This window comes from Nicotiana attenuata, unplaced genomic scaffold, assembly GCF_001879085.1.
Source record: "Nicotiana attenuata strain UT unplaced genomic scaffold, NIATTr2, whole genome shotgun sequence".
NCBI lineage: Eukaryota > Viridiplantae > Streptophyta > Magnoliopsida > Solanales > Solanaceae > Nicotiana > Nicotiana attenuata.
Window position 1 is genome coordinate 248,040 of NW_017670238.1, and position 17,321 is coordinate 265,360.

The window sequence follows — 17,321 nt, forward strand, 5'->3', positions numbered from 1 at the left end:
ACTTGTGTGCATGTTTGGTTTGGAGCCCTGAGGGCTCGGGTAAGTTTTGGATAGGCTATGGAGTGTTTTGCAACTTAGGAAAATTGCTCGTATGACTGAACCTGTTGCAGGCCTCTGATCTCGCAATTGCGAACCTTGCAGGTTCTGCTTTGTGACGACTCGACCCGTCGTCACGTGAGTTACCGCCCCGTTTTCTCCATTTTCTGCTTCTTTATGCTTCATTATAAGAGTCTTGTGTGAACGAGTTGATTTGGATTGGTTTTAGAAGGAAATGAGACACTTAATCTCTTTAAGGAAGGTTTGTTTTGGAAAAGTCAACCGGATGTTGACTTATGCATTAGAGGGCTCGGATGTGAATTCCGGTGTTTCGGTTAGCTTCGGGGGATGATTTGTGACTTAGGAGTGTGACCGGAAGTGATTTTGGAGGTCCGGTGTAGAATTAGGCTTGAATTGGCGAAGTTAGTATTTTGGCGAATTCCGGTTGATAGGTGAGATTTTGATCCGAGGGTCGGAATGGAATTCCGAGAGTTGCTGTAGCTTCGCTATGTGATTTGGGATGTGTGTGCAAAATTTCAGGTCATTCGGAGGTGATTTGGTTGGGTTTTTGATCGAATGCGTATTTCGGAAGTTTTTAAAGAACTTAGGCTTGAATTCGATGAGAAATGATGGTTTTAGTGTTGTTTGAGGTGTTTTAATGATTGGAACAAGTTTGAATGATGTTATAAGAGGTGTTGGTATTTTTGGTTGAGGTCCCGGGCGCCTCGGGGTGATTTCGGATGGTTAACGGGAAGTTTTGGTTTGTGAAACTTAAGAAATTGCAGCTGTTTCTGGTATTTTCGCTTCTGCGGAAATGGGACCGCAGAAGCGGTACCGCAGAAGCGAGGGGAGAGCCGCAGAAGCGGCAGGGACCGCAGGTGCGGATTTGGTGACCGCATCTGCGGAGTCGCAGATGCGACAAAATGACCGCAGATGCGGGATTGGGATATCTAATGGGATCCGCAAATGCGGAGCTTGGTCCGCAGAAGCGGAAGCCGCAGATGCGGTAACTCGACCGAAAAAGAGGTTATTTTCGCAGAAGCGGCCTGTTGACCGCAAAAGCGGGAGTCGCAGATGCGACCATGGAGCCGCAGATGCGGAAATGGTGAGCAGTGTTATTAAATTTCATCTTCGCGAAATTTCAAGGGGTTTCATATTTTTACTTCGGACTTGGAGAATTTGGGCGAGTTGGAAGAGAGAAATCAAGGGACTTCTTTAAGGTAAGGATTTCTGAGTCTAAAACACAATTCTAAGGTGTTATTACATGAATTTAGACTGAAAAACTAAGGAATTAAGGAGTTAGAATGGAGGTTAGGGCTTGGAACTTAAGAGAGTTAAAATGGGGATTTGAGGGGTCATTTGGACTCCGATTTTGGTAATCTTTATATGTACAGACTCGTGGCGAGATAAGGAGTCCGTTGATGTTAAATTTTCTGATTTTCGAGAAGTGGGCCCGGGGCTCGGGTTTTGCTAATTTCGAGATTTTTGCTATTTTTTGATTGTTTTCGATTGGGTATTGTTCCATTGGCATATTGTGACGTATTCGTTGCGGTTTTGATCAGATTCGACGCACGAGGAGGTCGATTTGAGAAGCAAGGGCATACCGAGCTAGGATTTTGGCCGGCTTGAGGTGAGTAATAGATGTAAATGATGTTCTGAGGGTTTGAAATTGCACATCGTAGTGCTATATTGAGGTGACTTGCACGCCGGGTAGCGAGCGTGGGGTAGAGCACCGTTGGGGATTGTGACCTGGTCCGTCCCGGTAGATGAATATACTGCGTATTTGACTGAAATTCACTTATTATCATTTTAATTGAGTTGATTGCTATATTTGGGCTTCGTGCCAATTGATTAAATCCTTAAGGGATTGTTATTACTGGTTTCTTACCATTTTTACATATCATTGAACTCAGTCCTGGTATTTAATACTGTTTTGCAAACTCAGCCACCTTTTCTTAAACTGGAAACTTAATTTATATTTTTAATGAAGTTTGGGCTGAATATTTCTACATGATTGTGCCCGAGGGGGCTTATGTGATTTTGGATTGAACATGGGATCGGGTTGCACGCCGCAGCGGTATGATATTGATATTGATATGAGGCCGAGAGCCTAGTTGATGCCACGAGATGGCTTATTATTGCGCTTGGGCCGTAAGGGGCCCCTCCCGGAGTCTGCACACCCCCAGTGAGTGCCGTCGACGATAAATAACTGGAGCGGGTTGCACGCCGCAGCGGGTACTAGAGAGTACCGGACTATGTGTTGCATTTCATATTTGACTGTCATTTACTACTTATCTGTTGTAGTATTCCCATAATTGTTTTATGTTTACTGACTTATACTACGTTTAGGTTTAAATTTGTTGTTATTTTATAGTAATTTACTTTGTCGCCTTAGTTCGGGTATTTTCTTATTCTCACGTCCTTTTATTTATTGTTTATTACTCACTGGGTCGGAGTACTCACATTACTCCCTGCACCTTGCGTGCAGATCCAGGTACATCTGAGGCTGTGCGAGGACTTCTCTGCCGAGTAGCACATCCGGGAGTATCAAGGTAGCTGCATTTGACGTCCGCAGTCCTGATCTTCCTCCTATCTTATTGCTTTATTTCCGTATTTTCTAGAGAACGATATGTAGTAGGTTGATACTCATGTATTAGAGGCTCAGACTTGTGACACCGGATTCTTCGGGCTGTGTAGTAGTATTGATATTTGGGATTTCCGCATGTTTTAACTCTATTTCAGAACTTCAGTATTATGACTTAGTAATTTATCTGTGTTAAATTAATTCATGAACTGGATAAAATTGGTTAAGGTTATTAAATTGGTCGGGCTTGCCTAGCAGTGTGTTGGGCGCCATCAGGACCGGGGTTGGGGCCGTGACATGCTTTTGCGAGGCTTTTATCTCAATTGCGATCATAAGCTAGGCCATGCAGTCTTCGCAATTGCGAAGACTTCTTCGCATTTGCGAAGTAAAACTAGGTAGGGCAGTGATCGTAAATGCGATCGTTTTGTCGCATTTGCGGAGGTTCTTGTTCGCAATTGCGAACATACCTTTGCAATTGCGAAGGAGACAGGGGTGTGGGGAACTTCGCATTTGCGATGGTTCTTCGCATTTGCGAGCTTCGCAATTGCGAAGCTCAGGTTGCAAATGCGACATATGCAGCTGTGTAAAAGGGACTTAGACGGGATTTTTTATTCATTTCCCTAATTTTCAAAACCTAAACTTCAAGAGGCGATTTTCCAAGGGCTAGTTCTTCTCCAAATCATAGGTAAATGATTCTTGACTCATTTCTTTCGATCTATTACATCTTTTTACAAGATTTCAACCTAGAATCAAGGATTTTCATGGCGGAATTAGGGATTTTTGGGTAGAAACTAGGGATTTCGAAATTTGGAGATTTAGACCTCAAATTGAGGTCGGATTCCAAACCAATTATATATCCGGGATCAAGGGTGAATGGGTAATCGGGTTTTGGTCCAAGTTTTTGGTTCAGATCAAGCGTGCCCGGGTGTTGACTTTTTCCAAAATGTCATAAATTGAATTCCTTGCAATCATGGGTAGTTCCTAAGGCTTAAATTGAATTGTTTGATTGGTAATTGCTAGATTTTATTGGCCCGGAGGCTAGTGTGAAAGGAAAGGAGGTGATTGAGCTTTGAGTTTGGTCGTGGTAGCGAGGTAAGTGTCGTGGCTAACCTTAGCTTGAGGGATTAAGTGTTGTTGCCTTACTTGCTACGTGTTTGGTTGTTGAGTACGACGTATAGGTGAGGTGACGAGTACATATACGTTGTCGTCGGGTCATAGCATGCGAGTGAGTCTTATATTTGTGACTGTTGTATTCCTTATTCGTACTGTTCATGCTTAAACTGGTTATTCTTCATGTTAAACAAATCTTATCATGTATTCCTGGAACTAGACATTGGTTAAGTATTGACTCAAGTTGAGATTTATATTGTGAAATTAAACATTGATACGAGGTTGGTTATTGATGATTCCCTTGCCGGGATGTTATTGTTCTGTTTTTTGGGTGAGGAAGAGTGTAAAGCACGAAGGGTGATACCTTGCAATGTTTTGTGAGTGAGTGATAATGCACGAAGGGTGATGCCTTGCCATGATATGAGAGAGTTAATGCACGAAGGGTGATGCCGTGCCGTTTCTATTGTTTCTTATGGTAAGGACGAGAGTAGAAGCACGAAGGGTGATGCCGTGCACATGTTTGCTATGTTATTACTTCCGTTGGTACAAAGCTTGATATTTACTGCGTTTCTTTACTGTACTATTTTCAGGATTGGATATTTCCCCTCAACATGTTTTCCCCCATTCCCGTTAACATCTGCTAAATTTCCATTTGTTATTATTTTCTCGTACATGATTTAACTGCACAGGTTCATGTTATTATTGTGTCCTAGCCTCGTCACTACTTCGCCGAGGTTAGGCTTGGCACTTACCAGTACATGGGGTTGGTTGTACTAATACTGCACTCTGCACTTTCTGTGCAGATTTCGGTACTGCACCGCATGGATCAGAGTTGGGTTGCTGCCTTCAGTCCATCAGGAGACCCAAGGTAGATCTGCCGGCGTACGCAGACCCTGGAGTCCCCTTCCGTTATCTTAGTTTCCCTGTTTTCTTTCATTTCGAGAACAGATGTGCTCCTTTAAATTAGTATTTGTAGTAACTCTTAGAAGTTTGTGGATTGTGACACCAGATTTTTGGTAGTCGTGTATTAGTGTTTAGATTGTTATAAATTTCCGCACTTCTTTACCTTGTTTTGGTTTAAATTAATGTTATTTACTGTTTTGGATAACGGTTAGTGTATTAGATCTTTATTTGTTGGCTTGCTTAGCATTTTAAAAGTTAGGCGTCATCACGATCCCGACGATGGGAAAATCGGGTCGTGACAATATGAATGAGGATTCATATTGTCGACCCAAACTTCTTTGGGACTGGGTTATAGTTGTTATTGTTGTTGTTAGTCAATGTAATTGATTCGCTCGCTTATTTCCTTCTTGCCTTCCACAAATTGTCACTTGGCTAGTCCTAGTTCACGTTTGACTTGTGGTGGTTGCGACATGTCGTTTGCCTTTAGCCAATGGAAACGAGAACAAAGAGTTTGTTGGGTTTAATATCTCTTTCTGAGAAATGAATTGCAAAGTGAACTTTGTTGTTTACTATTGGATGAACTCAAAATAGGCAACAAAAGTCTGCTACTATAATAACATTTACTAACATTCAGTTAGTTCCATGCAAGATGATTCCTAAATTGCCAATAAATAATCAAGAGAATAGCAAGAAGATACACAAGTTTTGCTTTTCCAGACTTAGTTTACTATCAAAACATAAACATCAAGAACAAAAGTAAATGCCTATGAATATCCAAGTATATGAATATACATTCTCGGTTCTCTTCTCATAAGCAAGGGCAGGAACAGGTGAATGGTGGTTCATCAGCCAAGATGGACACTTACAAAACAGCCTTCCACCACCACTGACTCCTAGCCTTCTCGACCACCACGGAGACGATAAATGATGCGTCCCTTAGTGGAATCATACCGACTTACTTCAATTTTGACTCTGTCTCCTGGTAGCAATCGTATGAAATTCTTTCGTATCTTCCCAGAAATGTATCCCAGAACCACATCTGCGTTATCCAACTTGACCCTAAACATGCCATTAGGGAGAGACTCGGTAATGGAACCTTCATGAGTCCATTTCTGTTCCTGTGAGAGACACTGAATGCTGGTATTACTTCTGGAATTGGTGAATGAATGATTCTTTTTCTTTGACTGTTGCTGTGTTTTAACCAAAAGACCCTTGGCTTGTTTCATTAACTTTGCCTGCTTGCTGACAAACACAGGGCGTGGCAGTGCTAATGAGTTAGAGGTTTTACAGGACGTCGGAGTTGGAGAACAAGCTGCCATTGCTGTCGTGGCAGGAGCAGGATTCCACCATGAGAGAGATGCCATAGTAGCGAGATCTAGTCTATGGTGCACGATCACGAACCCCGAAACACAAGCGATCTGAAAACAGCCAAAAGACAACACAGCTACACTAAGATAAGATTTTAAAAAAGTATGTACGAAGACAAACAATTAGACAAACAATGAACTTTCTTTAGTCTTTTACAGTGATAAACAAACTTAAACCAACACTACTGAGGCATTTTCCCTGAGAAACCAAGTTAAAATAAGACGACAATATGAATGTAAATCACAAATTAGACAAACACTGTTCGTTAGTCTTCTAGAGTAAACTGGAAACCTTAAACTTTCACCCCTTCGCCATTTTTCTGAAAAAAAATTTGAATCAATTATCTGCAAACTGATATAACAAGAATAATATGCCACTTCACTCCTCTATTCATTGGCACTAACATTCTGCAAAAATTAAGGATAAAGAGGAAGTTATATTTTATTCTTTCTTCTTTTTCTCTTTATTTCCGACTCAATTCATCTCCTTTTCTTCCTCTTCTTCTTCTCCTTCTTCAAGTACCTTCAGGTCTTCCCATCAACTCCCAACTGCCATTACAGCTGGCAGTCTACCACCTCACAAGTCAACTAAACAGCTCATATTTTCTTCTATTCTTGTTTCATTTGTAAATATGTTTTCTTTTGGTTTCCTCCTCGTGTTTCTATGATCTCTTTTTGTTCTGCTGCTGCTACTTCTCTTTTTTCTCCTCTTCCTCTTTCCTCCTCGTCTAGCTTTATTATCCCATTATGTCATCCCACTCAGACAACTTCAATTTAGCTCCCACGGTCCAATTTACAATCATCATTGCAGCTTAAAAGTCCCACGCCGAACCATACTAGTGCTTTGTTAATCTCCCTCCTTTTTTGTCCTCGTCTGCCTTTGTCAAATTTCTACCCCAAACACACATTTGATGGGTGCCAATTGGGGCGAGGGAGGAGAAAAGTAAACGACAAAGATAAAAAAAAATAAAAGGCTAGAATGAAGAAATAGAAACAATAGAAGGAAACGAAACACACTTGAGTGTTCAATTGGTATTTTACATTAGAAAAATAACAGAAGTGTGAAGCTTGAGAGTGGACACCCAAGACGCCACAAAATAGAGTCACCAAGCTAAAGTTTGAAGGCTGTTTTTCACTTCATTATTCTTAACTCAACATCATTCGCTAAATATTTTCATCTCCTTACATGTCGAAGTTAATTTATGAGCTACGTCCCTTGAATACAACCAAGTTGGTTTAGAACATCAAATGTAACATTGTAGAAAATAACATTTCAACAAAAATCACCTATGCTCACTTTTTCACCATTAATACATATTGAAACAAAAAATTTCTAGCTCCCCTGCACCGTTATCTAGAGTAAACATTATCACCTCAGCTTGTACTACCGTGAGAACTTGCAAGAACGGTTAGGAAGTGGCAGCTCCCTAACATTTCATGTTTATATTTTTCACCTTTCAAATTTCTAAAGCATTTAAGTTATACATTGACACTATCAATAATTTCAGTTATTCATTTCTAAAAGATTTGGATATTCATAGTCGTTCATTTTAAGCATAAATCAACTAGTAACCTGATAAATAAACTAAAATTGCAAAATACCAAATGAAGAAAGAGAGAGAGAGAGAGTGCTTACAACTCAATTACGGCGGAGAAATCACTGCCGATGAAAAAGGGCCAGCAAGTAGTATCAACTTTGCCGGAGAAGACGAGCGAAATTTGACGCTTCAAGAAACTTGAGGCAAAGGGGTAAGGCAAGTGAAGCTCTTGCCTTAGCCGGTTAGCCCCCAATATTTAAGGCCCAACAAATATAAAGTACTACTATATCACCATATAATATAATATAGAGAAAATCTCATTTTATACCTATTAATTCCAAATTATTTACTCTTTAATGCTCAGACTCAAACTATTTACTACTCTTACCCATACTTCCCAAACAATTTACCCGCTAGTTTCACTTCCTATATATCTGCCCGAACATTCCCTTCATGTTCATCGCACATTAATCATCTGAATTTATTTATTCTCTTCCTTCTAATTTCCCGGCCATTATTCAGTTCTTTCTCATTTTATTGCACTACAAAATATCTAAATTATTTGCTATTGCAGTGCTTCTATTTTTTGTGTTAAATTCCGGTGGGGCTCAAATCACAAAAGCACCTTCTCAAGCCCCAATATCTTATCCTTCTAAATCGCCCTAATAATCTGGTAACAAGTTTATATGTTATAGTAAAGTTTTAAGGAAGAAAATAGTTTTTTTGAAGATTTATTGTTTGATTCGATGTGGTGCTATAAAATATTGCTTATAGTATCTTCGAGTAAGCTTCCTAAATCTAAATTTTTGTGTGTATTTGAATATCCACCATCGTTGGGCTTGAAGCTCAATTTTATTTTTGAAGATTTTTTGTTTGATTCAAAGTGGGTGCTGTTAAATATTGCTTTAGTACCTTCTAGAAGTTCATACTGAAATTTGATAGCATTTGGACCTGATTTGAGGTGATTGAGATCGAAATTTTCAGTTGAAAATCGAAGAAGAACACAGCTACAGTATACCGTTACGGTATACAATATGCTGTAGGAGTATATAGCTATACCGCAACAGTACACTATTATAGTTTACAAAACAGTATACCGCTACAGTATACTAATATACTATAGGAGTATATAGTTATACTGCAACAGTATACTACTATAGTATACAATATATTGTTATGGTATACTATAATAATATGCAAGATAATGTAACAATATGCTGCAATAGTATACAATATACTATAATAGTATACTTATTACCCGTAAATTCACTTGCCTTTTCCCTTTTAATTTGTTTTAAGCTTTTACCCAGTGTGAGGGTCAAATTGAAAAATGCAAAAAAATAAATAAATTATAGTATGTTATATGATGTAACGGTATACTCTTACAATTAGATCCTTTTAGAATTTTTAAATTTTTTATTGACAACTGATATTATTTTAGTTTAATAATCAAATTAATTTTTTTTAACTCATTGCGTACAATTGTATACCTTGTTGGTATAGCTATATACTATACTGGTATCATATGTTAGTTAATATTTTTTGGTTGTATTAGCTACATTTAATTGGAGAATTTAGTGAGAGAATTTTTTACTAAAATAACACATTCATTGATTGTTGTCTTATCTTAATTGAAACTCTATAAAATTTGATTGAGAATATCAGGGATGGACATGTGTCTCAAGTAGAAGACTAAAAGATTCTTTTTATCCCTTCAAAAGAAAAAAATAATATCTCTTGTTGTATTTATTTATTTATTAGGCTTTTTATTTATAATACCTATTTTGAGCCTCAATTCATTCAAATTCGCATTGAAAAATCTCATGAAATATAGTGCTTCTTGCCAAAGGTCCTCTATTATTATAGTTTAAACCAGCACCGCAATTGTACAATACCTTTTATGTGCTCTATTTCTTTATTAAAAGAAGAAATTATCTAATTTACTTCTTGATTACTCATTTCAACTAATTTTAAAATTAACAAAAATATGAGTAAACTCACTAGTTATGACACTTTTTCTTCTCAAAAATGACTAACAAAAAAGCCAATATACTTCATTTTATTTTAATGTCAAGTTGGCAAATTTGAATTTATCATAATTAGATTATCTTCTTTTCTTTTTTTTAAAGAAAGGGGTGCCTTGGTGTAACTACTAAAGTTGCTGGTTCGAAACGTGAAAACAACGTCTGGCAGAAATTTAGGGTAAGGCTGCATATAATAAACTCTTGTGGCCCTTCCCTGAACTTCGCGCATAGCGGAAGCTTTGTGCACCGGACCATCCATTATAAAGCACATGCTTAACAATGATTTGATAGTTCTAGAGATTTAATGAATCTTTTTTTTCTATTCCTCTGTTTAAGGTTAAAAATATTTAAAATATAAAAATTACAATGCCTGATTGGGACTTATCTTTCCACAATGCTTACATTAAGCAACTGGTTTGATAGACCAAAATCTAAAACAGAATTGATAAGACCAGCCTGAAAGGGTACTATATAAAACAAAATCTTTGAAAAATAAAAGAACATAACACAGAAACCACAAGATTCTCATTATTTCCTGTAGATAGGGCCATATAGGTAAGTGTGAAGAAAAAACACATTGCCTGTGTTAGAATTCTGGTTGTTACAAAGAACTCTCTGATGTGTAGTCATGTTTTAAATTTATCATACTTTCATCAAATTTATTTTGACTAAAGAACTTACCCCAATTCTTATCACAATAATGTATCAGTAACCCTAAAGAGTCTGAAGCATAAAGAATATCAATGTCTTCTACAATTCTCAGCTCTTGATACCATCGTTAACACGCCGGAAACTAGGGGTGGCAATTTGAGCCCAAACCCATTTAAGCTGTTCAACCAGCTCAAGGTTGGGCCGGTCCCATTTGACACCCCTACCCGGAACCAAGAACCACAAACATTCTTAATCTGATCAAACATGCTCCCTTTGCTATAAAAGAACATCAAGAACTTTGTAACTCCAACCTCTTTAGGCTTTGTTACAGATGCTCAACTCAAGCTTGTACAATATGTTTTATCAATTTATGCCACACTGAAAAGTGTCTTCTCTACACTGTCTAACATGCCTCTTCGACGCCCTTGCTATAGAAGAGGAAAAGGGATTAGTCTATTTGATGTTGTGCGTAGGAACACTCAAATAAAATTTGGTGTTCTTGAAGTCATCCAGGAGAGGGTTATATCCATCTTTAGTTCTCGTCTTTGTTGGGAGACCAAATTCTTCCATGAACGCTGCTGTATCGAGCTACAACAAACGTTTACATGAATGAATATAAACCAACGAGAAATAGAGGAGAACTTTGGTTTCTCACAGCTGAAGAGCAGGAATTACCGAAAGAGTACGTCTTTTCTTTCCCCGCTTCAATGACGTGTCATCTTTTTGCTGCTTCATCCACCCAGAGCAGTAATGATCCATCTGTTCCAAGAGCAAAAAATCTGTTGGAAAGAATATGTCGGCGTCCCCCTGCAAATAAGAAAATATAAAACATTGCAGCCAAGTACAGATGTTATTACACAATAGACATTCAAAGTTTCACATGTTCAGGAGCATAATGATTGAAACATCGAGTGAATACACCAGTCCTACATAAGTTAATTAAAAGATTATTAAGATAACAAGTACGTGCAGCAGTGGCTTAGGGCGTGTTTGGTATGAAGGGAAGTGTTTTCCACTCACATTTTCCTGGAAAATAAGTGGTTTCTTACTTACTTTCCGGTGTTTGGTAAGTATGTAGAAAATATTGCCCCAAGAGCATTTATATATACAATCTAGGCTGAAATAATAAAAAAAAACACAGTACTCTGGTCTCTCTCTCTGCTGGAGTGAAAGTCCAACATACAAATACCTCTTATAAACAACATTTCATGATAAAATCCAGGGAGGAATACAGAAGATAAGGATCAGATCACCTTTGCATCCAAATAACTGTTGTAATCAGAGCTGCTGCCATCTTTCTGCATTTATTTGATATGCAAAAGGCAAATGAATTTATAAGAATTATGTTAACTTGTTATCATAAAAAAGCCTAAAAGGAGAAAATACATAAAGCAAGCTCTTGCCATTTAAGATGACAGAGGATTATATTATTCCATGTGACATTTTGCAAGACAAGGGTAAGTGCCAAAAAATAAATCAAGTGGAGATGCACGTAAATGAAAAACATTGCAATCAACACTCACATTGGTGGTTCTGATACCAATCTTTTCCTTTTCAATCCCGATACTAAACAGATACATTTGTAACCTACATGCTTTCAGAAGGTCTGAAGAATAGTGAAACAGTTCTAACACAACAACCACCACCCAACCAAACTTGCCTTGCGACTCACTAATTTAACCACTAGACACTCAAAAATGTAAGAGCGTGACTTTTTTGTCAGTTTAAGGTTTTAAAGAATATCCAGGTTCTGCAAAAGGATATTTATAGACCGGACCAGCTAGTTGACTTAAATTTAATGATAAAACGAAGTTGCTCCAGGGCTTTGGTCTAATGGTAAGAGCGTAGCTTGTGATGCGTAGGTTGGGCGCATGTCACAGGTTCAAACCCACCACAGGCAAAAAGCCTGGTATTTAAGAGGAAAAGTGTAGAAGGGTGGGGCCCATTATTCACCGAGTTCCAACCGGTGCGCAACTATCCCTCAGAGATTTCTGAGTTATCAAGCCTATAGAACATGAGAAATGGTGGATCTATACGCTCCTTCTCCTACCATGGTTTCCTGTTTATTCTTGCATCACTTCTGCTGTCATGTATTCTTGGCATCACGCTACCCTTAATTTGGATTCCAAAACACAACTTTCTCCAACTTCCAAATTAAAGCTATGCTATGTATTCATATATGAGGGTATGTACAGTTTCTTCTACCTCTAGTAATTTTTCTTCTTTTTTTAATTGTTAGAGGGTTTAGGAGTCCAAAAAAGGGAAACTTACACAAATGTCCCAAATAAATATCAACTTACCAACCTCTAGCCATTAGTCATAGATTTACCAAAACTAGCCAACAAAAATTGGAAAAACCAAATAATAGGGTTCTTTCTCTCAAAGAATCACATGCAAAAATCACCTTCCATATTTTTAAGTGTGATTAGCAACATTAGATACTAGACGGAAAAGAAATTTCATGGACGGGGTAGCAAATAAGGTGATGAAATACAAAAATCTATACAAATATTCCAAAAATCTAAACAGAAAAGAAACTTTTTCAATGGGTATAGTTGAAATTCATTGAAAATATATAGATAAGTCAATATACAAAATTTGAGGAAGATTGGAGGTGATTTGGAGTGGTATTGTATCAAAATTTATAATTAAATCGAGTTCAAAAAAGTCTTCTGCGACACATGTATCAAACATGTATCATGCATGTATCTCACACACAGGTATACATGGATATACATGTGATACACAATTGATACAAATATGATACACAAATGATACACAGTGTGATACACATATCATTTTTTTCATGTTCAGCTTTTACTTCGAATTTTCAATACAAACCACCTCAAAACTTCACCAAATCATCCCAAAACTGAGATTCAAGCTCCTTAAGTTGTGCCCAATCTATTCTAATAACACCCACTCAAAACAAAGCAAAAATTTGATATTTTTTTGCTACAAATAGCTAATTGGCTAATTTGGCTAATATTAGTAATATTTTATCAATTGGTCAATTTTTGTAATGAGCTACCTATAAATGGACATAGCTGGTAATTTCCCTCCAAAAAATACACTCTTTTCTTGTTTGATAAACTAATTTGAGTAAGATGTTTTAGCAGTACGAGTATTAATCAAAGATCGAGAGAGCCTACACTGAAGGGCAGAAAATCAATGGCATAAGGAGAAAAAGTGAAATGTACCTTGGTTGAAACCAGAGGAGCTCTTTCACCAGGAATTTTAACATCAGGTAGATAACTGAAATCGGAAGCAATTAAAGACATCTTCGGTAAAGCTCCATGTAAAACTTCTAGAAGTTTCTGAATTTTAGGAAGTAGCACTGCATGAGTATATGATATTTTTTCCCAAGCATAAGCATTTAATATGTTAACCTAAACTGAGGAAAGAGCTCAATCAACATTGCAGAATTATTACCAAGCAACCAGTGGGAAGCCAAAACCATCTTGGCTTAGGAAACACTTTTGCCCATATACTTTTCATCGCTGAAGAAACCCTGCTCCCACCCCTTGTAGCATCAGCCATATCTACGATCTCCATGCAAGACTTGATTAAGGAGTCTTGAATTGGCCTATACAACTCTGAGAGTTTTTCCCTGTTAAACGAAGACAAAGACGTGTTTTAGCATTATATGCAGATTTGACAATCTTGCTTGGCCATCATACCTACTACTAATGGACAAAATCACCAATCCGAAATGATTTAATATCAGGCTACATCCCGCTATAAAGCAAAAATATCTCTCTTATCTTCTCTTACTTCTTTGTGTAGTTCCCTTTTTCCCATATTCTTATGGAGTGGAGTGGCATAAGAGATCCTTATGAAAAAGAAGCAATATTTACTGCTACTTCTATTACTAGTTCTCAGGATTTATCAACCAAAAGGCAAAGATAACTATGCTTGTGCGAATACTACATTGTTAGCAACATTCATAAGGCTATCAACCCATATACTGTCGAAGAAACATCTCAGTCAAAAATGTAAAATTTTGCTTAGCAGAAAAAAAATTAAAGAGTACAAACATCATTATGCTGTTTCAACAGTATAAAGTGAATTACCCTTCTTTGCTTTCAACCCACACTTCTGTCCATGGAGAAATTTGATTCTCAGAGTAAATGAGATCATGCGGAAGATTGTCAAGCACCTAAAAGATTACTCGATCGTTAATAAGATCAATGAATAAAGTTTATGACAGAACCTTTCAGGCTCAGAGTTTTATGGTATTGCAGAAACCAAGATACAAGAATTGACATTCTGTTCCTGTAGAATTCGTAAAGTGCTCATTTGAAGCATGCCATATATTTGTAATCGGCATTTTAAGAGGAGTCAATTTTTCACCAACTACCTTATTTCCCTCATCATGATTGAGCTTCATTAACCAAGTAAGGAAGCCAGTCGTCACTTTCAATGCACACCATATCTTCCTAGAGAAGAACATTACAGACAAAAGAAATAGAGAAAGTAGCCATACCTCTAACATGATAACCCAACAAGGTTGTTCATTCACATCTCCTGCTTCAACAAGAAAACTTCAGTGTGCATAATAAATTAAACTGCTATGCATTAATGCAAAGATAAAGAACAGGGTCAGATAATTAAAAGCATCATACCCCATCCACTCCTGTCCGCAGCATCACGACACTCTACTCTAAACTTGGATGAGTGGCTATCAACTTCGCCAATAGTTTGAATCTGTTTCGCTGCAAGTGAGGAACTGATTTCAACCGAACTGTACTCAAGAGAAAAGAGCTTTAGTAATTCTTTATGAAATGATTGAATGAAGAGCCTGCACAGAAAACAATGATAAAAGAAGAGGAACAGCTATCTGACACTTCTGAAGCAAAACAATTTGCTCAAGATGTGTTTGAAACTCACGGACACCCTTTTGAAACTTTAGAGCAACGTGTAAGGTTAATATTGATCAGAATTATAACTTTCTATAAATCATTTCTTGTTGTAACGATAAGAAGACATAATCATTTTATGTTTACACTTTTGATAAATATTCAGCATTACTTATTCAATGTACTGGCGTTTTTGAAATTTCTTAATTTATGAAAACATATATAACATGTACTTTACTTTGTTCTGTCATGCTTATATCAGGAAAATAGAAAGAACTTTAACCTTTCATTTTAATATGATATTCAAGTACTTGAGATGCATCAGTTCTTGCTTAAATTTTTTTTTTTTTTAATAATGGTACTGTCCAGGCCAGTTTGAGCTAGAGGTGTTTAACGGGTGGGCCGGGCCGGGCCTATATTTTTTGGACCCGTACGGGTAACGGTCCGGGCCGGTTACGGGTTGGGTCTTAACGGTTTAACGGGTTCGGGTTCATCCGGGTAAAATTTGAACCATAAGGGTTACGGGTTGAGGGGGCCGGGCCGGGTTTAGTATAATTTTAATTTTTTTTTTTTGATTTTGTATAAATATTGTAAGTTATAGTATTAATACAAAGTACTAACATAAAGAATACAAGGAAGATGGGAAAAAATTGCACTTATAAATTGCAAGTGCTATATTTATTTCACAATTACAAAATTAAAGTTTGCATTTAAAAAGTAAATTAACAAATAAATAGTAAACTAAATTTTCATGCATAATAAATTAATAATACTTCAAATTAATCTAACAAACTAAATCATTAAGCATAAATACGTCTAATAATTTAAAATAACACAAATTGTCTTAAAATCTTAAAATAACACATATATAGCATATTTTAAAAATAATACGTTACCATCATATTCTATGATTTGAGCATTTATAGTTTTATACCCTAAATATATACACTATATGTTAAATTCCAATAATTTTAAATTATGTTAATTAGTATACAATAATTGGTATATTCATGGTATATTCATGGTATATTTATAGTATATTCATGGTATATTCATGGTATATTCACGGTATATTCATGTCATATTCACGTTCCGGGCCGGTCCGAGCCGGGCCGGTTAACCGGTTTAACGGCACTGTTCATCTAACGGGTTTTACCGGGCCGGGTAACCCGTTTCAAAAATTTAAACCGTCCAAACCCACCCCAACCCCCTACCCAGCCCAGCCCAGCCCTCCCTTACCGGTCCGGGCCAGTTCCGGGTTCTACCGGTCTGAGCCGGTCCGGAACCGGGCTGACCCGGCCCGTTTAACACCCTTAGTTTGATCATACCTCGACCAATTACACTTAAGGGTGTCTTAACGGGTGGGCCGGGCCGGGCTGGGTAGGAAAAATTAGTAACCATACGGGTTGGGTTCCGGGCCGGTTACGGGTTGGGGCTTACCGGGTTTAATGGGATCGGGTTCATCCGGGTAAAAAATGAACCGTAAGGATTACGAGTATAAGGGGCCGGGCTGGGTTAGTGTAATTTTTAATTTTTTTTTTTTGTATTTTGTATAACTATTGTAAGTTATATTAATATAAAGTAAAAATATAAAGAATACAATGAAGATGGGAAAAAATTGCACGTTCTGCATTTATTTCAAAATTACAAAATTGAAGTTTGCATTTAACAAGTAAATTAACGAAAAAAGAGTAAAACTAAATTTTCATGCATAATAATACTTCAAATTAATCTAACAAACTAAAACATTAAGCATAAATACGTTTAATAATTTTAAAATAACACAAATTGTCTCAAATCAACTTAAATACGAATTTCTGGAGGACACTCAAGACAATTCTTCATATGCCTCCTTAAAGAGCCTGTGCCACACTTTGGACGAATATTTAAGACTAGACCACAGTTCTTGCACTTTACTTTCTGAGCTTCTTCATTTTCTTCAACCACCTCAAAGTGTTCCCAAACATATGAGCGCACTCTAGAAGTACGGGGCATGATTTAATTTGAATTGAGAATATGAGTTTGAGAAATGAGAGATGAGTGAAGAAATGAAGAAGAGGGGGTGTATTTATAATTTTTCAAAGGGGTAATTAGGTAATTACAAAAGGTGTTTATTTTTAAAAAAAAAACAAAAATGGGCTATTTGTGCAAATCTGCCGTTGGGCAACGGCCCCAAGGGCATAAGACCGTTGCCAACGGTCAGAAAAGGCCCACATTATTTATAAAAAAAAAAAAAAAAAAAAAAATTA

General features: G+C 37.2%; 2 protein-coding genes across 2 annotated transcripts in view; both read right to left on the reverse strand.

Annotated features, from left to right (window-relative positions):
• Positions 1-5,242: 5,242 nt before the first annotated feature.
• On the reverse strand, positions 5,243-7,797 carry LOC109236405 (translation initiation factor IF-1, chloroplastic). Its single transcript, XM_019402579.1, has 2 exons — positions 7,639-7,797; positions 5,243-6,051 (listed from the first exon to the last, which is right to left on the reverse strand). Exon 2 carries the CDS (start codon positions 5,995-5,997, stop codon positions 5,527-5,529), a length of 471 nt encoding a protein of 156 aa, XP_019258124.1. The 5' UTR covers positions 5,998-6,051; positions 7,639-7,797; the 3' UTR covers positions 5,243-5,526.
• A 2,301-nt stretch (positions 7,798-10,098) lies between these two features.
• The window catches only part of LOC109236406 (protein arginine methyltransferase NDUFAF7 homolog, mitochondrial-like), a 12,898-nt gene continuing 5,675 nt past the window's right edge, over positions 10,099-17,321 (reverse strand). The window contains exons 7-14 of the mRNA XM_019402580.1: positions 14,839-14,957; positions 14,700-14,740; positions 14,287-14,372; positions 13,646-13,823; positions 13,414-13,530; positions 11,467-11,511; positions 10,889-11,020; positions 10,099-10,801 (exon numbers count right to left, since the gene is read on the reverse strand). Of these exons, the coding sequence (XP_019258125.1) occupies positions 10,667-10,801; positions 10,889-11,020; positions 11,467-11,511; positions 13,414-13,530; positions 13,646-13,823; positions 14,287-14,372; positions 14,700-14,740; positions 14,839-14,957 (853 nt within the window). The 3' untranslated portion in view covers positions 10,099-10,666. The remainder of the gene's footprint in view (positions 10,802-10,888; positions 11,021-11,466; positions 11,512-13,413; positions 13,531-13,645; positions 13,824-14,286; positions 14,373-14,699; positions 14,741-14,838; positions 14,958-17,321) is intronic.